This window comes from Vidua chalybeata, chromosome 27 (assembly GCF_026979565.1).
Source record: "Vidua chalybeata isolate OUT-0048 chromosome 27, bVidCha1 merged haplotype, whole genome shotgun sequence".
NCBI lineage: Eukaryota > Metazoa > Chordata > Aves > Passeriformes > Viduidae > Vidua > Vidua chalybeata.
In genome coordinates, this window is record NC_071556.1 from 517,406 (window position 1) to 540,621 (window position 23,216).

Sequence of the window (23,216 nt, forward strand, 5' to 3'; positions counted from 1 at the left end):
ACAGGGTGTAACCAGTTACAATTACTTTGTTGTTGGTTTTCAGTTTACCCATGATTTATGGAACCAATCCTACTTTTATGAACATCATTGGGAAACTAAGGCCTGAAATTCTTCCTAAGGGACATTTGCACATGTTGGCTGTATGCTCTGACTCAGTTCTCAGTTAAGTCCTGTTCCAAGCACAGCCCTAAAAGGATGATGCTTGTACTGATTTCAACATCACAGATATGTCATCTCAGTGGCAGGGACAGCCTCATCATGGCACTTTATCAGCTCTCTGCACGACAAAAGAGTAAATCTGAGGACTAAACTGTGCCCCTTTCAGAGTCAGACACAGTCAGGGAGATGATTCTCATCACCAGCTTACTCCTCCATCAGAGAGCACCTCTCACTCCATGTTTTACATGGCAGAGGTCTCACCAAGGCACTTTATTGAGTAATCACAGAACAAGCTGTCTTGTGCAAAACCTCCTGAAGTTGAAACTAAGTGGATTTATCATAAATGGGGTTAAACTGCTCACACCTTTCAAAAGTGGGCTACACTCCTTCTGGAGAGGCTTTCAGAGCTAGTCTGAGGTGAAAAAAAATAACTTTGGGGGTGGATTTCTTAGAAAAAATATTTAAAAGGGTGACACTTGCAAATACCTTCAAGTACTAAGCAATGCAGAACCAGTGACAGCAGCAATCTGAACTTCTGTTCTTTGAACTGCACAGTCTCTTTTGGCCTCCTGCTTTTCTTTGGCAGAGGGCTATCACTGCTCCTGGCATAGTTTCTGCCTTCCCCTGCTTGCAGGAGATGTTTCACACCAGTTAAACTGACTGTGCCATTTGATTCAAGGCCTGGATTCACTGCAGTGCTGCTGTCCAAACTGAGTCAGGTCTGTTTTCAGTTAAATGCTGCAACGTGTCCCTCATCTTTGCACCAAGCCCTGCCTGTAAGACCTTAACAGGAAACTGTTTCCAGATCCTTCCTGATTATTTATCAACAACAAAAGTCTCTATGCAAAATAAACTTTAGAAATATACATTTCTAAATAAAATACTCAGAATTGGTGTCCTTTCATTCTTCTGGTTTTGAGTTCAAGTATCCGTTCCTGGCTGATCAAGAGTGTCCATTTCTTTAAATGTACAACATATGAGTCACATTGAAACAGAGATTTTTGGAGTTAAGTTAACAAAATGAATTAAGCATTTATAATTTAGCTTGTAGAGTTATGTATTGAATTTTAACCTTTTACTTAAGAAACCTCTGCCTGGTACAAAGGGCATAGGAAAATGCAAATTTCTGAAGCTTCTTGCATAAAGAACAATACCAGAAGAGGCAAAGAACCCAGATAAAGAAGCTCCTCTGTCTCCAAGCTTATCAAGACTGATAGAGGTACTCGGATAAGCACCAAAGGACCAAAAGCGCAAGCGCAGAGAGGAAAAGTTCAAAAGTTCAATCATGAGGAAGACCACAACCTTCAGCCTCAGGCCCACCAAGAGACCCCTGTGCGACCACCACAGCAAACCACGCATGCCCAGAAGGGCGTGGACTTACTTAGCATGAGACGCGAGGACAGGCGGGGCCAGGGATTGAATATGCATGGTAAAGTTGTACAATGTATTGCATATGGAACAGCTTTGGGAATAAAGGTGTGGGTCAGACTGAGGCTCGGGGCACAAGTTTTGGAGAGCTATCTCACTTGTGCTGGGTGCTGACATACATACCCACTTCATAACTACCCCAGGTTATGGAGTCTATTTATTTATTCCGCGTATCGCTTCAACATCCTGGCACCACTCTCCCACAAAGAGACCCAGTATTTCTGACTAAAATCCTCTTCTAGTGAAATCTGGGAGCTGTGTGGATTCAAATTCACTGACAATTCCTTTCAATTGATCAACACCCAAAAATCCCTGGACAAGTCCAAAATCAGACAAATCAAAAATTATATATAAAGAATGATTTTCAATGGCTTTACTGTTTCTCAAAGGACTTTAGTTGCCACATTTTACTAACCATACAGGCAAGAAACACTTTGCAATATTCCTTCAGAATAACAGCTTTCCAAGAACTTGATTTTTACAGAAATGGTCTTAAACATTACATAACTAGAAGAGAAGCCAACATCCTTACAGGACTATGTCCAGGGAAAAGTCCTGCTAAGTAAAATCAAGCTCCAAGTTATGGTTGCAGGACATATCTCCTACTCACAAGTGCAATCTGGAAACATTAAAGGAACAGGGGAGGTTCCCAAGTTCTAGGTCCTCTCTTTTCTTAGGACATCATTAATTGCTTCCCCCAGTTCCTGCCTCACTACTGTGGCATAGCCCAGCACTGCAGCAGAAATGGGCTCTTTACTCTCCAGCACTGAATCCACTTTTCCCCACCTTCCTCAGCACAAGCCAGCTCACAGGGGAGTTGCTTCACAACCTGTGAGCTGTTTCTTCTCCCCCAGGGCTGCACCCACAACCTCCTCAGCTCTCCCAGGCCACACCCAGACACCGCAGGTCCTCTTCCCACAGCCAGCACCTCATCCCCAACATCGCTGGCTCTTAGAAGAATGTTGCTGTCTCAGTTTTCCCCAGTTCAGCCAGCTGGTGCAAAGGAGAGGAAAAATCCTTCCTTTCACAAGTTTAATGCCTAAAAAAAGGATGAAACAATTGGTCCCAGCACAGCAGCTGATGCAGACATTGCAGAAAATCCTCCAGACTTCCCCTGCCTCTTATTATTTACCTGGAGTTCTGATCATATGAACACATTATGACATCTCTGAAATCCCAAAGCAGGCACCACCAGGAACTATCTAGAGAGAGAAAAACTTGGCACCCAATGCAGAGTTGCAAGTAATAGCTGGTGGTGGCTGAGGGCCGAATAAATTGCCAGAGGGCAAGCTACAGCCACCAAACCCAAATCTGTCTACTAGTTACAGCCACTCATTTCAATCTGCAGACCAGGTGTCCAAAGATATACAGTCAGGGTTATCTACACAGAAAATGAGAAATAAACACGCATTTCCTTTTGCAATTCACAAACTTGGTGTAAATTATTTTAAACTGGGCCAGTGCCACTGTTTAAAGATACAGATAAGGCAATGGAGAAACTGAGGGCTGGATTCACACCTCACCTTCCCAGAGGAAGCTTTCTTCTCCAGGATGAACTGGATGTGAAACAGTAATGATTCAGAATGAGAAAAAGTCATGCTGAAATAAATTACTGCAGAGTTAGGACAAACAAGAATACAGCTCAGAACACCGGCTTGTAATTTGCATAGGTAAAATAGTGCTATGATTATAGGCTTCCTGGACCTGTAAAATGGGCTTGTGATGTTATCTTTTTTAAGGGTGTGACGTGCAGCTTTTATTTAATGAAGTTTGTGAATCAAAACAGCTTTAAAATTAATGAGTAGGACCAGGCCTGTGGAAACGCTCCCAGCTGAAGCAGCGCTTGCATGGGAAAGAAAAAATCTTTTTACTTGGCCATCAGCATCTAAAAGCAGATGAAAAAGATATTTAGATTGACTGGGAGTGGTGTGGCAGGAGGTAGGCAAATAAAGGGACAGAGTCACAGAAGCACGGAATCAGAGATGCTGAAAGGGGCTTCTGGAGATCACCCAGCCCAACCCTGCTGCTCCAGCTGGCTGCCTGGGCTGTGTCCAGCTGGGTTTCGTGTATCTCTGCCCATGCAGACTCCTTCCTTCTCTGGGGAAACTCTTCCAATGTTTGACCACCATCACAGTAAGAAGACAGTTTTTGTAAGTGCAGATGAAGCATCATGCATTTCTGTTTGTGCCTACTGCTTCGTGTCCTGTCATGAGCCACCACAGGGAAGAGTTTGGCTCCTCCTTCCTGGCCATGTCTTGCATGGGGGAGCCATAAATTGGCCAAGTGCCAGTCAGTGGCAGAAGGGCCCAATTTCCAATGCCACACCAGAAGCACATCTGTGTCACTGACCAGCAGGGCCCACCTGAGGGGAATCCAGCCAGGCCTCGTGCACCAGCAGGGAAGAAATGTGAGTCACTTGTGTTTTAATGGCTGCCTAGAGCACCTTAGTTTCCACATGAATAGAGCTAACCAAGATGGCCATGTCCCCAGGAAAGTGCAGGAAAAAAACATGGAAATTATGGAATGCACACTGAGCATATTGTTTACAAAGAGGAGATTTTAATTCCAATTTTGTATCATCCTAAAATTATTATTTCAATAATTATTCACACATTTGGTTTTAATAAAATACCCCAACTTACAGCCAGTATTTTTAGATAAAAACATTCTTATAGGAGAGCTCTGAATAATTTCAACTTCTATATGTTTTTCCAAGCTACCCTTGTGTCACAGAGAATCTGCAGAAGAAACATCTTTCTAGTCTACAGAAAAGTCCATTTCCATTTTGTTGCGCAGCCACTTTTCAAAAAAAAAAAGATAAAATGTTTTTTAAAATGTCATTTCCCCCCTATTTCTAAGCTTTAAACCACCGAAGATTTCAAATGATTACCTCTTCAGAGAGCTACTAAGAATACTGGGTTTTGAATATACTGAAAAACACTTTAAAGTGTATTCAAAATCACGAAGGGGACTTGCTCTGCAGTCTTAACAACTGTTAATGCTGTAGTAAATCTCAGTTTTCCACCAGCAAATTATGCGTCACCAACCACATTAACTACTGACCAAACTGCATAAAGCAGTGGCACCAGTTCAGGACTTTAATGATTAAACTCAGAGTTAGTGACACCTGCAGGATTTCTTGATTTCTTACTATACTTTTGCCATAATGCCCAAATTTTCTGTCCTGAAGTGTAATGTGTGGAACATTCAAATGGTTCTGGCCAGAAAGATCCTTGAGTCAGAGTAACTTCTTGTGCCAGCACTGGAGTAAGATATCACAGAGTTTGCAAAAAGCAGCCCCAAAAGCAAATCTGGTAGCAGAATGAGAGGAGCAGAAATCCTGGCAGCCCAGCACTGAGGGGTCTGTAGCAACTTCAAGTCAGAGGAAGCAGCTACAAATGTCTGTCCCCAGCAGAGGAGAGCAGTGGCACTGCCAGCCCGCCTGGGGGTCAGTACCACACACCCCCCTGTGCTAGGCAGTGCTGATGCTGAGGCACAGGGCTCAGCCCAATCTGATACATCTTGTTCAGGTTTATCTATCAGATGCAATACTCCAGATCCCCAGGACTCAAGATAAAGGAGATTTAGCTGTATGATTGAGTCTTAACATGACTTCTGCCACACTCAATCTAGAAACAGCAAAGAACATGCAACATACACAAACCAGCAAAACACACACATAAACCTCACCTACACTGATCTGTTTTATGTGTACAAAGTCACAATGCTTGCCAATAGACCCTAAGGATAAGGTTTGTGCTCTACATTCAACACACATCTGTAGCCAGTACACAGGGCTGAAAAGAAGGAGCTGAAAAATGTATCTATGTCAGCAGACTTTGTGACATGGAGTCTCTGTGGACCTCTTCAGTCATGCATTGGCACAGAAAATAAAGCCAGCTTTTGGACCCAAACTGCTCCCATTGTACCTAAGAAACCACAAACAGTATTAAATAACTTACCTTTCAAAGGCACATCGAATGACTACCAAGATTAAAGCAAAAGGGATACTGAGCAGGAGATCACGAGGTTGAGGGTAATGAGTGTCTTCAGATTCTTGCATGTCCTCCCAGGTGATTCCTGGGGGCAGCCAGAACTCGTGCTGCCACAGCCACTCATACAGAGAGCGAGCCATCCTGGAAGGAGGAGAGACCAGAATAAAGTGAGCCCTGAACACAAGAAAACCTGTCAGCACAAGCTGGTGCAGCCAAGGAAGGATTACACCCTTGCTGAGGTGGCACCTGGCTCTGGAAGCAGAGCAGCTGTGGGATGCAGCACTGCCCAAGGAACTGATAACCTGTTCACACATCCTTATCGTGTGCTTGGTAAATGCTGACTTCCTGGCACCCAACCAAAACAGGGGTAAAATGGAGAAAAGTGCCTCAAAATTCAACAGGGTATTAGTGCCAAACTTCTCAGGTTCACAGATTCCTCTCTATAGCTTGGTATTGTGGGGATGCGGTAAGTCTGCTCTACTTTTTATATATACATCCTTAGTTTTCAGTTTTTGATCTTTTGTATTTATTTGTTTCTATTTACAGATTGTAATTCCACTATCTCTCTCTTTCTCTCTCTGTGTGTGTGTGTATGCACTATACTTATTATTCTGAGATTTCACCTTATAAAAGAAAAAAAAAATCAGCTTTTTGCTTTGAATTATTAAGGAAGGTACTTCAGGTAAGAATTTTTGTGCTAGGTAGATTTTTTGCTGGGTTCTTAATGTAATGTTAAAGACTATGCTTGACTGTGGAATCTACATATATGATCAGTGAATTTAGCAGCAAAATGTACAGCAGAATGTTGATATGACAATTCAACACACAAGTACTGTTTCTAGATAACTCTACCTCATACAGAAATATGAGCTGCACCGCCCTCCAATACACGTTGCTCATTCTTAGCTGGTAACAACCAACATCCCAAACACAAGCTCTGAAGTCAAACAGACTCTGTGCAGGCACAGAAGAAGGAAATGGGAATGAAATGCCCATTGAGAGAATCAGAACAGTGCACAGGAGATGCCATCTGAGGAAACTAGGGGAAAAGCATACAATTTAAGAATCTGGCCCAAGTATTATAAAGCTTCTCTTCAAGCACAGTCCCAAGGCCTGGTCTGTTTTCTGCAAGAACTGCTTATCAAATCAAAAATTAATCAGTCATTTTATTTTGAAGATATCTGTAATTCTGATGCAATTTCTCTGTTAAACTCATTCTACAATTTTGGTGTCTGAGGGATATTTTCTGAATCACAGCCATGGAGTCATAGAATGGGCTGGGTTAGACAGGACCTTCAATCTCACTCCATGCCCTGCCATGGGCAGGGACACCTTCCACTGTCCAGGGCTGCTCCAAGCCCTGTCCAGCATCACCTTGGACATTTCTAGGGATCCAGGGGCAGCCACAGCTGCTCTGAGCACCCTGTGCCAGGGCCTCACCACCCTCATGGGGAAGAATTTCTTCCTAATATCTAATCTAAATCTACTGTCTCTCAGTTTGAAGGCATTCCTCCATGTCCTGTCCCTCCAAGCCCTTGTAAAAAGTATCTCTCCATCTCTCTTGCAGGCTCCCTTCAGGCACTGGAAGGAAATGTAACATCTTTTCTTGATTTGGACTTTACTATTCCCCTCAATGTGTCTTTTGATCTGACTACAACAGGGAAAACCAGGATGCTATTTCTTCAAATTTGACTAATTTCTCCTGGCATGTGCACATCCAATTCAGTTTGAGGTCAAAGATGATTAAAAATATATGGGCAATTGACATATTGCAAAGTGGATGCAAATTTTCTAATCACTTGTAGAAAAGCATATATCATATATAGCATTTATATATCATATCTAGAAAGCAGGAAAACATTTCCCTTTTTCCCCAAAGAGAAAGAAAAACCATCTTATGAAATGCATTCTTCTCCTCCACCATGCACTGCCTGATTTCAGCTTTTCATAGTAAAACCCACAGCATAAAAATCCTCCTAAAAATCAAGAACCTGACATACTGAAGAACTGCAACCAAAAGAAATGGAAGTATGGCTTCACTAGCACTGAAAAGAACATCCAGGTCTTTTACTAGAGTTCAGGTTGACAATAATAAACAGTATTTTCTTTCTGGTGTAGCTTCTGGGTCTCTGGAAACTGCAGTTTTGATGCCACTTCAAGGCTGCTCTCCATTGCTTCTTCTAGTTCTTCTTCCAGACAATGCCAGGAGAAAAAAAACACTGGCACACAAAATGGAGACAACCAGGGTTTATAGATTCTTCAAATCCTGTTTTAAGAGCCTGACTACAGGATGCAAGAGTTTTTGAACTGCCTGCCAAATCTCAAGTCTCTACAGCTCTCAGGGGCCTAGAGTATAACCTAACTGTCCCCAACAAGGCTGTTTGGAGGTGGGAACATTTGCTACCAACCACTGTTCCACTGGCAGGGCTGTAGGATCCTTTAGGACAGTTCCCTTCCTTTGCCTTTAGTGCTCCAGCAAAAACACCTCAAGCCAGGACCATGGATGTTGGTGACAGCTCACTGGTGACAGAGCTAGCTGAAGCACACATACACAGCTGCTTTTCAGAAAGGTGAAAAATCTTTTCAGACTACTCAGTAAACATGCTACTCACCAGTACAGCTCCACTTGGGTGACACAGCCCTGTGCCCATGGGACAGGATGGCTGTGCTGAATCCGCAAGCCTCTGTGAACCATTTTTTCAGGATGTCCCCAAACTTCCTATAGACTGTGTGAGCCCAGGTTTCTCCATAAAAGTCTACATTTTTAAAGAAGAATATGTTTATGTAGAAGCAAACTGTATATGTGCTTAGCCTACGATGAATTCAACATCCTGTCACCATGAAGCATGGTGACACTACACCAAAACATCTTGTGCACTTCAGACAGTACAGGATACCAGCCTGATAACCCAAGTAAAGGGTAAAATTACCTGAATTGCAAAGAACTTTACAGGCATTGAACATACCAACCTCAAAATGTTGGTAAACTTTCTCAGCAGTTAAAAATCTCAGCTCTAGTTGGGAAAAGCATTAGGAATACCTAGGAGAACTCCAGGGAGAAATTAGACTTCCTCCTTGGCTCAGCTCTTCAAAAAACATTTCTTCAGTAGGTTTTCCCACTGTGCAGACAGAAGGCATGCTGGGGAAAGCTGACATCACAGCCAGCTTTGCAGTTACACAATCCCACATTCTCCCTCCAGAATTGTATATATCTGGCAACAACACAAAACCACACTTGGTAGAGAACAGCAGCTGAACTCCACTGGGGACTCTGCGGGAGAATACAAAATAGATGTCCAATTTGCTTAGGGGGATATATAGATTCAGTGTGCTAAGGAAGCAAATAGGCAGTAATAATTGACTCTCATGTGCAAAATACAGATAGTCAGGATCACCCTCATGGAATATTTCTTCATCTTTGCAGCAGTCTTCACACATTGCAAAAATACAGAACAGGGTACTACATGAAGCAACACATATATCTTTTGCAATTTATACAGGTCAAGTTCTCAAGTCAAGGCCGCTGGAAAGCTGAAGACAATGGTGTGTCTAAAAGGCCCTTTGAGCACTCACAGAAAAGTGTAAGTGGGCCCAATTCTTTCTCAGAAGTTCTTTACACCTCACACAGCATCTATTCTGCACTGTAGCTTTGTAACATGCAGAACCAAGCCCTTCAGCTCTGAACAAAGGTCTAACAGAGAAGACACCCCCTCACACAGAGCTCAGCAAGAAAAGAGATAACAAACAACAGTGGGAAACACTGGACAGATCAACATAAGGACTTCACAAACAGCCAACAAAATAGTAAATGCTGAAAGAACAGCTTTAGGTTGGTTGTAGAAAGGTACATGTAAGGATGAAATCAAAACCAGAGAAGTATCACAGCTAAACCATGGGGTAAGGGGGGACAAGGCTTCGGCACTTCCTGAGCCCATAGTGCACCAAGAGGAGACTAGCCAAGTGGAGTTCACTGAGCTCCTTTGGGGTGACACAGGTCTTGAAGCAACTGGACTCTGCAGCCCAGTGGCCCCATCCACTGTATTTACTTTGTTGAATCTTGTCTTTCCTGGTCTTGCTTTTTTTTTTTTTTTGGTTTTTGTGAACATAGTGGTTTCATCTGAATCCTCAGCATTACAAAGGTTTCTGCTGTTGGGCTTGCTGAGCTGCTCCAAGGAGAGCAGGAATTGCTGCATCCGCAGTGCCTGCAGCAGAGCAGCACAGCAGGGCTCCCCACCCCGAGCCACAGAACACCACTGCACTTAACCCTGCAGGGCCAGGTTTGTGCTTGGTTTCGCTTTGGAAGCAGAACTGTTTGAGAAGAAGCAGGGCACCCAGCTAAAGAGGTTACTGCCTGTCTCACAGGTAAAATGGCTAAGCAGATTTACACAGGCAATGTTAACTGTTCCTTACATCTTCAGAGTTACTCTCTCTTGCTTCACTTACAGACTCCATTCCCAAGCAAAATATTACTGTATTGGTACACAACTATTCATGTAAATTTACATGTGTGAATATAGCAGATAAGGGTGGAGATGAAACAAACAGCTTACACATCTTGGAAAGAACTGGCTACAGAGGCCTTTGAGTGTTCATTTGTAGCAGACATGGTCCATTGTCTGCTGGTGGATTATACAGGTTTGTGGGTGAACCATGCCAAAGGTACAAACATCCCTGCAGTGGCTCTGGGCCAAGCCATTTAGGTCAGCCAAGTCTTATTAGTTTAAGTGCAGCATCATGTTAATGGCCTGGCTGCCAGAGCAGTGCAGGGATTCCTGCAGCAGCCTTCCTGGTAGGGCCAGTTTTCCCAGGATGCAATTATCCCCTGCAGCACAGCACTGCCACAGGGGAAATCACTGGTTGATGTGGAAGCACACCACCACAAGGATGCAGTTATGCTGCTTCTGGAGTCAAGTTGCTTTATTTTTCCATGGGGTTAATGCTAAAGAAAACAAAACAGTCTCTTCAGTCTTGATATGCTGGAGACCAAAATGGAGAGGCTTGTCCTATCTTCCCGAGAAACTGGGGTCAAGAAACAAAGTCCTTCATATAGTTCTAAAGGTTCCTGTTATTTCAACCTGGAAGAGCCATTATGTTCCTGCCCTACTCTGGTCCATATTGCCTAAATTTGAGTTTCCATTGCCTGTTACGCATTTGAACCTCTAACTCATTTTACTAAGAAATCAATTAGCCAAGAACTCAATGAATAAATTCTCTCCTGATAGCTTTTCTAGGCAGTTTCTTGTTTGGTACTTCCCATAATCTTGATGTCTTCAACTAAAACTACTTTTTAGAGCTACCAAAGAGAAGTTACTAGTTTAGACATGACAATTACTGCATCTCTTTTGGGCAGAAATAAATAACAAATAAAGCTCTGACTAACATAGCACAGGCTATCTTTTGAACACTCATATTATATTTAATATCTTAATGTCCATCTCCAAGGATTTTTCTTTTTTTAAACGTTCACACTAATGATCACAATGCTGGTATTATAGTATTATCGTTCTAGGATAATTTTTTTTTTTGTATTTTTGTTTGTTTGTTTGGGGGTTTTTGTTTGTTTTCTTTGTAAAATCTTTTATGCATTTCTTGTAATATATATAAAGACTTGGTAAAATTTATAGATAAAAAAATCACTAAAGATTTGGTAAAATTTATGGATAAAAAATTTTTGCTCCAAAATTCTTAATTACATGTAGCATACTGAGACAGAGATTAGTTATCTAGAGTCTCCTGCCTGAAGGGAATACATTAAGCTTTTCAAATTTCACTTCAGTTTTGATTTTGATTTCCATTTCCTCATCTCTGTTACCCATCCTGGAGTCATACCTGCTTTCAGATACCACCTTATTCAAAACAACATTTCCCTTGACTAAGATCCCCTTTTAAACTATGTTTCTCTTGGTTCTTCACCATTTTAAGGTTTTTCTTATAATGCAAATTTAATCATTGATGGACAATGTGTCCAAGGGACTCAGCTAAAATTTATCAATTAAGAAAAATGCCTAAGAAGGTCCTCCCATGGTAATGAAAAAATATTTAAACCTTTCCATATAGTACCAGTCCATGAACTACTGACTGACCTTAGCTCTCCTAGCATGCTTCCTCACCGTGTCAAAGTAACATTCCTACAGAACCCATCACCCTCTACACTTCCATTTCTTTGAACTTTTTTTGCAGATTTTTACAAGCCTGGTATCTCTGACCATAACTGATGCAGAATCTCCAATCACATGCACAGGTTTTGGTATCAATCTCTTTTTACCTGCAACTAATTCTGCCTTATTTCTCTAGTTCCCCAGCCTTCTCATCTCTTTCTCTTGTGACTCTACACACTCCTTTCCCTAAAATTAGAGTTTCTGACAGAACCTCCATTTCTTTTTGCATGAAATAAGATGTTTCAACTCTCACCAGTAGCAAGAGAAATGAAACCACAACTTCCTTACCTTCAAAATCAGCAACACTATGTTTTCCAGGCTGACCCTCCTCACCCAGACTCCATTCTCCATATCCTCTTCTTTGGAAGATAATTGAAAATTTGAAATTATTTGTGCAGCCTTGTTTCTACACCAATGTCCAGTTACCCTCAACACCCTAGCTTTCAGATGTTCCCCTCACTTAGATCTACCAGCTGACATTTCCTACCAAATTATTTCATGTCTGCTGTTTACACAAGAATAAATTCATTTTCCAAGTCATGTGCTGTTCTGTTCAAAGGCAAAAATTTTCATGTACACCATCTTTTGGGAGACCTCTGTTCCAGAAAAACCCTAAAATGCCCAATCAAACATTTGAAACTGAAAATAAAAGTTCCAAAATAGACAAACTTTTTTACCTAGATCTGCAGAGAACATCTTCCTTACCCAGCATAAATTACATACTAACCTCCCATACCTTATGCTCCACTTGCCAGCTCCTTCCTTGCTGGGCTGCTCTGCCTGCAAGTGCCGGGCTCTGAGCGGACTGCAGGTATGACCCACAGCACAGGTTTCAGCTGATGTCACTCACCACGTCAGAATGCAAATCAGACAGCTCTTCTCATTCAATCATCCCTCACTGAGGGGAATGAGTACAACTTCCTGGTTGTGCCCAGTGAAAAACAAGCATTAGTTTATTCAGCTAAAAACAAGGCCGGAAAAGCCCCCCAATACCTCTGGCTTCACCATGTCTTTGGTCAGTAGTTGATAAAAGCACTGTGCCCAAATTTTTCTTAGCCTCCCTCTTGCTACCAATGCACTTTCAGAAGCTGCTGTGGGTGCTCTTCACGTCCCTCACTCCAGCTGAGCTTTAGCTTTCCTACCTGCATCCTTCTTTCCCCAGGCAACATTTCTGTATTGCTTGTGGCCATTCATACCACTCCCACCTTCCTGATGCTTCCTGCTTGTGTTTAAGCTCAAACAATATTTCCATGCTCGTGCTCCTTTGCCTCCGACCATGTTTATTTGCCTTCTTGCATGTTGTGATGGACTACACGTGCTTGGATCTGGCTGTTCTGGAAGATCAGCACCTTTACCTGCCAGGAGAGTCTCCCATGAACTCCTGCCAAGTAGATCCCTGAAGAAGCGCAAATCTCCTCTCCTGAAACTTAAGAAAAACCCAAGAAGGTAGATTCAAATTTTGAAATACCACAGCTGTTTGTGCCATATTTTTCCTCCAAGAACCTGGAGATACTTCCCTACTAATGCTGCAAAAAACCTGGGCTGAACTGCAGCACTCATCAAACTAGTCTGAAAAACAAAGTACTGTATTAAATTATCAGGGTAAAAGCAACAGAGACAAAAGCTGAAGACCTTTGCTGTTTGGCTGGTACCTGGTCTATGGCTGAATTATTAAAAGAAATAACATTCCTGTTACATGCCAACATGAAGTAACATACCTTCCAAGGGCAGAGTGAGGTAATATAAACCTTGTTGTCCTGACACTTGGGAACAATGTTCTGCTACTGAACATTAACTATACAAACAAACAAACAAAAAAAATAATTGAAAAACCACAGGACACTGCATGCTGATTGTTTGGCCACATCACTGTGCAGAAAGCTACAGACCATGTTAAGGCTTAGCAAGAACATCAGACACCACTGACATCCAAGTAAAGCAACTGAGGCACTCAAAGCACCAGCTACAACATCTCCACAAAACACACAGTCCCAGACCTATGTGTGTTTCTCAAGAGTGCAAATGGAAAATATAAGAAGGAGGTACCTATAAACCCCAAATGAACTACTTATCAATTTCTTTGCATTTTTTTCCTTCATTCTTTCTCCTGACATCTACTATTTCCTCCAGTCTCACTGTAGAAACAGCCATCACTGTCTGACATCACTTGATAGAATTGAGGAAGAAATTCAAGTTATTGGCCTCAGGCCACAGTGAGCTAAGAAGACAGGTTGGAAGATCACTCAAAGAATCAAGAGGGAGATTACTTCTAGAACTGCTCACCTGTTCTTTCTCTAAATTTATCAGTATCAAAGAAAGAGTCAGGCAATCTTAATGAGATCATGTCCTTCAATCTGAGTTAAGAGACAGTAAAAACTGCCAAAAAGCCTCTAATCAGAAATGCTTTTTATCCACAAAGATTGTACCAACAAGCAGTTCATACACCAATAGAAGCCTTTTGACAGATTTTGGAAAAGAAAGGCACAAAAAGGAATCACACTGTGAGAATACACACTGAATAAGGCTCAAGACTTTGAGCCTGGGCAGCAAAAACCTTGTGAGAAACTCTTCCAAAGGCAAGTTCTGGCCTTTCAACCCAGTTTATGGGCATGGATGTTCAGGTGCTGGAGAAGCAAAAAATACTTGTCCAGATAATTCATGACAATACATACCTCTGACACTTTTTCTACTACCAACTGAAATCACTCAACTGATTATCACTAATCCTGTTACTCAACAAACACATACCAAGACTCAAAAAGTTTAATTCTAACTTAAAAATTGAGAATAACAAAAAGCAGGTGGGAGGTTCAAGCTTCCAAGTCATACTCGAGTCACATTAAAATACCAACACAGCTCTCAATAAAGCCTCTTTCTTATGAGCTCATGGGTCAGTGCAATGCTTCTCCAGTGCATTACCTCACTTTCCAGCCCTTTTGAAGCATAAACATTCCTAAATAATTATACTGTTGTGGTCTGATGGCCCTCTCCTCACCTATCCTCTAAGAATCACCCTTGGCAACCCCTTCTGGTCCCTTTCAAGACAGCTCCTCCTCTTCTGTCCTTCTGCCTTCAGCCACACTCCGGGTTCCACAGTCTGTGCAGCCCTCAGAAGCTCTTCATCCATAGTTTCACCTACAATTCCTACTTCCCTGCAGCCCAAAGCATCACCATTGCTCCTAACTCATACAGTCAGTTCCTACAGTGAATCAAACACTCTTATCCCTCTTTCTCCTCCAGCCAGGTCATTTCCCCAGACAAGTTTTCTGATTCATCACACCAGCACCTCTGAGCATCCCCCTCAGCGAAGCACTGAACTCCTGAACAGCTGATGTTGGGTCAAAACAAGAGAACCTGCTGTGTTAAATAGGAGGCCTAAGGGACCAATCTGTGCAAGCTCTGCCACAGACCTTGCAAAGATCAAACAGAAAAGTGGAATTGGATCATCTTGAATGCCCACATAGATTTGAAACGTGCTTACCTATCACTTGGGATTAATCTGTTGCATGAAGCTGAGGGAGGCATCCCATATTACAATGTAGTACACCTACACACATAGTGAATGACTTCACACAACTCCTCACTTATGCAGGGAACACACAGGCTTTAATTACTTTCTATGAGTTGGCTTTAAATTTCAGTATCAACAATTCCATCAGTTTCCCAGGTATTTATTCCTGCAAATTTCCCAACCTGTACCAAAGCTTAGGGAAAAAAAATAATTACGCTGAAATTAAGATTCTTTTAAATTATACTCCTACCTGTAAAACTAGTACATGCTTTCATGATTTTTCATTTCAAAACGCAAAACTTAAAACCTTATCTGAGAACATCTACATTCCCAACATTACTGCAAAAGCAGAATATGTCAAAAACATTGAGATAGCAACTGATAGAAAGATTTCCCTCTCTCCAAGATTAAAAGCATTGAGAGTCACTTTTCACAAGCATTATTACTTAATGAGTAATGCAATCTGTCACATGATGATGTTCATTGAAAAACAAATATGAATATGAATTATTCTTCCTTAGCACAGACAACTTAAAATCTCTGTGATAGGAGCAGCCTAAAAAGCAGAATGGTTATTTCCATAGGCAATGTGCTATTTTCTCTGCTGGAAAGTGCCTAACATGAAGAGAACCTGCCTCCAGTGGAGCTTTACCTATTACATAAACAAATCACTATAGGATGGTGTGTTCCTTGTCAAGATTTGAAGGCTGCAACCACACTGTGCTATTTATCAAGCAATTCTGGCATTATGGGATGGCTTAACTACATGTGCAGTGGGACCCTTTCAATGAGTGATCCCGCTGGACACAGACAGGGCTCATTGGGATTGCTCAGCCCTGGGGGTCCTCTTGGCCTTCTGATGAGCACAGTCACTCCTCAAGCTGGACTCCTCCTGCTCTGCTGTGTTTGCTGAAGGATCTGAGAGAGAACTCTGACACACCATTTATTGCTCCCTGGGCCAACTCCTCTGCAGAAGAGACATTAATTTACCTCACTGCAGCCGGCTGTTTTGCCCTGCCCGAGCCAACGCCATCGTGGCTGCAGCAGCCGCAGAGGGTGAAGACCAGCCCTGAGCAGGCGGCAGTGCCGGCCTGGGCCAGCTGGATCCCCCAGCACACCATCAGCACCTCCAGCTCCTGCGGCACGGCCCTGACTCACGCTGGCTGAGCTCAGGGTTTATTTTTAAAATACCGATACTGAGGGTCACTTTCTCCTTGCTTCAATTCACCACAAATAACTTTACAAGGAAAGTCACACAGAAATTATTATTTGGGGAATTCTGCTTTCATGCTTTTAATTCAATATCCTCTCTAAACAGAAAAATTCCTCTGATCTTTTCTTTGAAAACATTAAACACAAACTCTGACAATTCATCTTTCAAACCCTGCAGAAGGATCTTTCAAATATGTATGAAGACAGGCAGATGAACAACAGGGAAGCCGTTGTCCCAAAAGCTCTTATAGTACCTCAGGGATAAAAGTAACACTGCTCATTACAAATGTGAACACAGCCTGTAGTTTACCTCTTTCACATTTTATTTTTCCTGTTTTGAATCTGTTTTGATTCAAAGCCTTGGCATTTGTTGTGTTGGAAGGCATATGCCATAACCTGTGACTACCAGTGCAGCAAACTCACAAAGAAAAATATTTGAAGAATTTTCTTTATTTTTAAAACAAAGACACTAGTTCTGATTGAAACCAGTTTCAGTAAAAGGTGAATCAGTTTCAAAGTTTATGGAATTACTGCAGTCCTCTTTGAACGTATTTCCTATTTTTCCAAATACAACTCCTGGATTAATTAAAACTAAAGCATATTGGAAAAGGAGTGGGGAACATGCACTGGGTTATTGACATTGTTATTTAATTCTGGACAAACCTGCTGAGGCGTACTCATCAGCAAAGATGACAACGCTATAAAAACAACCCCCAACAGAACAGCCTTAAGTGGAATTTCAAAACTGGGAAAATGATGACATTTTTTATTTTTACTTAAGAGGAACCTGCTATAGAGTGCCAGTAGAATTAAATATGAAACCTTCAATACAAATATACTAAAGGTGAATACATGCAAATAGCAGAGACCCACAATAAAATGCAAAGCTTTATTTGAATGAGGAGGGTGGCCAAGGGCATAGAACAGACTTGCAGACACCTAGATAAGGTGGAAAACACCCCACAGCCATGTCAGTATGTGAGACCAGGAGCACTGAGTCACACCACGAGCAGGCACAAGGACAGAAGCTCTGCCAACAGCTGAGGTGGCCAGGATGCATCCAGTGGAGAGCAAGGCTTTGCATCCTCAGCCCTTCACAGCAGGCCCAGCCTGGGCTGAGTAACAGCTCCTGGAACTCATCCAGAACCAGAGCCTGCACTGGGCATTCCAGGGCTGCCCACGCTCCTGGGCAGGAGGCTGGAGCTCCTGCCCCAGCTCCTGGCAGAGGTTCCCCTACAGCCTCTCAGGTGTACTCCAGGTCTAGGGACTCCATGAGCTGCAGCTTTTATAACAGAACCTGCAGGTGTTGGAAATGTGTAAACTCCACACCTGCAACAGACTCCACTGAAGTGTTCAATTACTCAATTAATATTAACTAAAATGAAGATAATTAATTTTACTAGTAAGAAATAATTACAAGATTTTGGCCTCCGAAAGAGCAATCTATTTTTAAGTAAGCCTTTTGACTTCTGCTTTTCCTTTACATGAAAGCATGGCTTTTTTCCTACAGGGAAGAAATCTGGAACAGACATTAGAAATACAAGCAGGATATAAAACACAGAGCATAATAAACAATTCTGACTCCAGAAATCTCATGACATTTTTGTTCTTATCAACAGGCTCTAAATTCACAGCTAAAGTGGAGTCAGTTCAAAACTGCACGCCCCTCAGTTCAGCTGCACCCCCACTGGATTTTAGTGTGGACTTGTTATGTCATAGTAAAATTTGGATACATCCAATGAGTCTAAATTTGTTAAACAAATTTGTGATTTTTCAGAAAATGCTGTGATATAATGACTCAGTTTTCAGCATTTCAAAGAACAAGTACATGTTACTTACACCCTACAGTACAGAAAATCACGATGGACTTTGTTCTAACTTGTGCATGTCAGTTCTTTCATGTTCCATAATCTTCTTTCTTCTAAGTTTACTTTCGCCTGAACAAAGCCTAAGACTGGAGGACCACAGTGGTAAAAGAAACAGATGTACTACTTTTAAGATTGTATCAGTGGGTGGAGAGATCCGCTACAGTCCTTAAAATGAAACTGCTGCTCTTTCCAGCATGAAGATTCCCCTGCTGAGAGAGGCTCCTTACAACTGAGAGCCAGTGTAAACCAACAGAGCCATCAAAGACTGGACCCTGGCCTCCACCCGCTCCTGGCCAGCCCTCCCACATCACTGCCACAACCCAGGAATTTGTGAGGCTTCACAGAGAACCAGCTTGAGAAAAAGATTCAGGTTTAAACCAAACTTTTTTTGTTTTTACTTGGGGGTGATTTTACCCCATGCCAGTTCCTCAGTGCAATTCACTTCCTGGCTTCAAAATCATATGTGCAGGCTCAATGCAAGGTGTAAGGGGAAATGACAAGTGGCCCAGACCCGGCAAAGGTGGCACCTCTCTCTACAGAAATGCAGGTCAAGCTAATGAAACTGTACCTCTACTGAGCTCCAAATGCCTATCTGCTACATCATAGCTGGAAATATCTGAATTCATATCATCAAATCCTTACTGGCCTCTGCAAAAGGAACCTATAAAAACAAAAAAAAACCATATAAAACAAAAAACAAAACAAACAAAACAAAAGCCAACCAGAAAATTAAGCCTAAATATGTGATAGATTCAGCCCCAAGCAATTTCTGGGTGTACATACACAACTGCAGGGACCCTCTGCATCATATCACACCAAACACCATGCCTGCATTTTTCTCCTATTTCTCTCAGGAGTGAGTAGCAAACTTATAGAACTATCCCCTATTCATCTTAGACCTGAAAAAGTAGTGTAAAATAACATTCTAGCTGCATTTTACCCTCTTGCAGAGAAATTTGCTATGCATTAGGATCCAAAGATTCCCTGAGGGATCTTTCATTTACAACAACTGCTTCCAAAGTCTGGACAAATCATCATGGCTTTGGCGGGTGGCAACCCAGCTGCTACAGCTCAGCTGTGAGGTCCCTCGATCTGCTGCAAGCACAGGTCACAAGCCCAACTCACGTAGTAGTTCTGTGCACAGTGCTCTCCAAAAAGAGAAGTCCCCTGGACTTCTACCTTGGAACTGCCTTGGAACAAAATGAGACCATGCTCAGGCGTGCACCCAGATGGCTGGAGCCTTGTCACCTGAAGCTGTATTGACTAAACACTCCTTTACCATAATCACTTTTCACAAGCAGAATTAGCAGCTTTGCAGTTTGACTTTTGTGTATTGAGCCCACATAAGCCACTTCCTAGAATAATGCTAAAATAAGTGATCTACAGAGGCTTTCACTTCCTTCCCTGCCCTGTGAAGTATTGTTCTCTGCCATAAACATGTCAGAAAAGAAAAATTTGGATAACTCTCTGAGCCTGAAAGCAATTTCCCCCAAAAGCTCTGCAGGGAAGAGTCTAGAGTATTATAAAAGCTAGAGCTAAAATAAAGAATAAAAATTTAGAAAAACAGTATCATTTTTCTTGTTATGTATCTCAAAGAACAGAAAGCAATTGGACTTTCCTGACACCTTTTTGCTTCTTGAGCCTTCTTGGGCTCATGAATATGATCAAGGATTCTCATTAGCTGCCTGTCAGAAAAAAATATGAATTGCAGGAATGCCTAATTTAGTTATTTTTGTGTTTATTGGACACTGTCAGGTTTATAAAAGATTGGCTGTTGTCAAGATGTTGACTCTCCAGAGCTCATGCTGTCCTTCAGATCAGACATCATTTAAGTTCTGCATTCAAAAGGACGTCAGAAACTGTAAGTGGTGTTAAAAAAACAATGAAAATGTGCTCCATCAATCTGGTGACCTCAGGAAGTGAAGAAAAAAAGCTCCGTCACGAGGAGAAGCTTTAAAAAGAAGCTTTCTTCAACTCTATTTTGACAAAAAGGCATATACCAGGAAACTGAACTTTGAAGCCTGTGAGGATGCCTGCACGAGTACACAACCGTGGGCCTTTGGAGTTCAGACAGGTTGGTGTCCCCAAACAGACTTGGGAAGCAAGAGCAGATAGCTGAGACATCCTCAAGCACCACTTGTCTCTCATTTGGCAATGCAGGGTCTCCCCAGACACTGTCCAACAACATGGAAAAAGGACACCAACTCAGAGAAGTTTTTTTTATTTTTATTAGAGCTGAAATCCTTAAGCCAAACATGAAAGGTTGGCAGCATGAATCTAATCTTTGCCACATGTGAACAGAGGAGCCAAGTCTCTTGTAGTTAGTGGTGTGAGAGACAGCAGAAATAAACCAATTTCTGTGGATTTTGGTAGACTATAACAGAAGAAAAGGACAATAGTAATTTTTCATTTCAGGTGTTTACTCTCCTTCCTGTCTGGAAGCAGTTGTCAAGCTGTGAAGTCTCTGTCTCCTTAACTCTAACATTAGATGGGAATTAGATTAAGAAAATTATATGCAAATTTCAATAGATTTTAACAGCTAATAAGCCTCAGCAGATTTGATTCTCAGTAAAAAGCTCTTTTGGTTGAATATAAGATGCACTTTTCCATTTTGGCAGCTTCTTTGCTGCTCTGAACACAAGTATCTCACAAAGTCTTATCTTTCAGTGTACAACCCCCAGGTAAAAAAAAAAAAAAGCTTTGGCCTTTTTTTTTTTTTTTAACAGAAATACAGAAAAAATTCCTCTGCATTTTCAAGCCTCATGGCTATCTTGATAACCTGAGCTTGTAGATTCATCAGTCATCAGCTGAGTTTCACACCTCACCCCAGTTCTCACTGTTGGCTGATGGAGAAGTAGGTTCCTTCTGAGGACAAACTTCACCACGTGCGTCCTCTCACACACACCTTCCGTCTGACTTTGACAAAACTTATCTCACAGAGTTCCATATTACACTTTCAAAAGAAGGAATTACCTTTAAATTATGATAAAATTATATAGATAAAGATGCATTTTCCAATCTGGTGAGCTAAAATTCAGCTGTCAGACTGCAAATTAACACTGGTCTGCTCCAAAAACACTTCATACCCTGACACCTAACTTTATTCTTATCCCATTGCCATTACCTCCTAAAACCTACCAGCTGGTCTGGCTTGAAACGATTCCAGAAGTGGAATTTGCCGTCAAGTATCTGATTTGAAGTTTTTGGCAACTCCAGTCTAAAATTAGGGTTGGTTGGTTTGCTAGGTTGGCTTTTTGTCGTTATCCTACTTGAATTTTGATCATTACATAAATCTTTCTAAAAACAATTCAAATCAGAAACCAAATACCTCAGCTTCTTGCCCAGCTTTGCCGTCCTTATCTCTGCAAACAGTTTTCATTGCCAGCAAGAAAATCTTCCCTCAGTTCCATCGTTTTTCGTGCCACGGGGCGAAAGCGACGCTCCCGTGCTCGCCGCAGGCTGAGCGGAGCCTGCGCCCCGCGGCCGCGCTCACGGCCCCGCCAGCCCCGCGGCTCCCCCAGCCCGGCCCGCGGCTCCCCCGGCCCTCGCCAGCCGCCCGCTCACCTCCGGCCTCCCGCGCCGGGCGGCGCCGGCCCGGGCTCCGCCGCGCCCCACGAGCGGCCCCTGCGCGCCCGGGCGGAGCAGCCGGCGGCGGGCTCGGCACTGCCCCGCTCCGCTCCCGGCCCTGCCCTGCCCGCACGGGCCCCGGTTCAGGGCGGCCTCGCGGGGAGATCTCGGCGCGGGGGACCCGGGGCTCCTTCAGCGAAACTGCAGCTGCTCTTTACACGGAAAACAGTGGTTGAAGTAATACATAGTATTTCAGTCGAAACAGGGAGAAAGTGCTCCTTCTGTGGGCCACAGCTTTGGAATCAGCGCAGTACAGCTGTGTAGATTTCAAGGCTGGAAAAAAAAACACCCTTAAGATGATCTATTCTGTCCCGTGTTACGCAGGCCAAAAAAAATTCGACTCCGTCATTCTTGCTCTCAAGCCTTGGGAGTACAGCTCCTGTTAGCTGTTCCTGTGCTATAATGCATTCTTGGAGCACTTAAGGCTCTTCCCTTGTCTCACTGAAATGCTGTCCATCAGCTCTTTCTTGCCAGACTTTTCTAAAGCTGTAGTCAGCCCGGTTATGAAGAACATGGTTATAAATACCTTTGCAGACAGAAATGTGAACAATTTTAAAACAAACACAGAGACTTGCTGATAGTTTTCTTGCTTACCCATTTGAGTCCACCTGCTCCATTCTCACTAGGCAGTGTGCAATCCAGCAGCTGGCAAAGGGATGGCTTGTAAGCAGTCTCTGTTACAGTAGCCACGTTGCCACACGTATCAGAGGACATAGTTGCACAAAGTACTGGGGCCCTGGAGTTACAATCCTGCCAGGAAATTCTGGCCATGTCAGAGCCCCAGGGGACCCCTGTACACCTACAAGCAGGTGGTCGTCCAGTGGCTCATCGTGTGGTATCACTGAAACCAACTTAAAACAGTGCTTGATCTGCAATGCCTATATTTATAAAGCCAGTTTTTCTGGGGCTGATCCGAAGACCACTGATGTGAATGAAAACTCCCACTGACTTCCAAAAGATTGGGATTGGGCCCTCCACAAGCAAAAGTCTGCTTGTTTCAGTGTGTGCAATAGGTGGAACAAAACCATCTAAGACCCTTGGAGCAAAGGAAGGTGTTCATGTGTTGTTTGCCTTTTATTTTCCTTGCGTTCACTGTGACTCTTTTAGTTACAGAGGTGTGACCCAAGTCCTCCCACTCAGGAGGACCCATCTGTGTCCTCACCAGAGGGTGCCCAGCACACAGAGCCACAGCAGCACCACAACCCTCCACACAGCAAAGCTGTGAGCAGAGCACAGCTCAGAGCAGAGCCTTGGTCAG

General features: G+C 42.7%; 1 protein-coding gene across 5 annotated transcripts in view; it reads right to left on the reverse strand.

Annotated features, from left to right (window-relative positions):
* CERS4 (ceramide synthase 4) overlaps positions 1-22,625 on the reverse strand; it is a 41,872-nt gene extending 19,247 nt beyond the window's left edge. Inside the window, exons 1-3 of one of the 5 annotated variants that reach the window (XM_053966010.1) lie at positions 22,553-22,625; positions 21,896-22,231; positions 5,550-5,723 (exon numbers count right to left, since the gene is read on the reverse strand). In XM_053966010.1, coding sequence (XP_053821985.1) covers positions 5,550-5,722 — 173 coding nt within the window. In that variant the 5' untranslated portion in view covers position 5,723; positions 21,896-22,231; positions 22,553-22,625. Of the gene's footprint in view, positions 1-5,549; positions 5,724-8,194; positions 8,313-21,659; positions 21,848-21,895; positions 22,239-22,552 lie in introns of those variants that run through there. The other 4 variants (XM_053966007.1, XM_053966008.1, XM_053966009.1 and 1 more) reach the window with 4 other exon arrangements.
* Between the last annotated feature and the right edge of the window lie 591 nt (positions 22,626-23,216).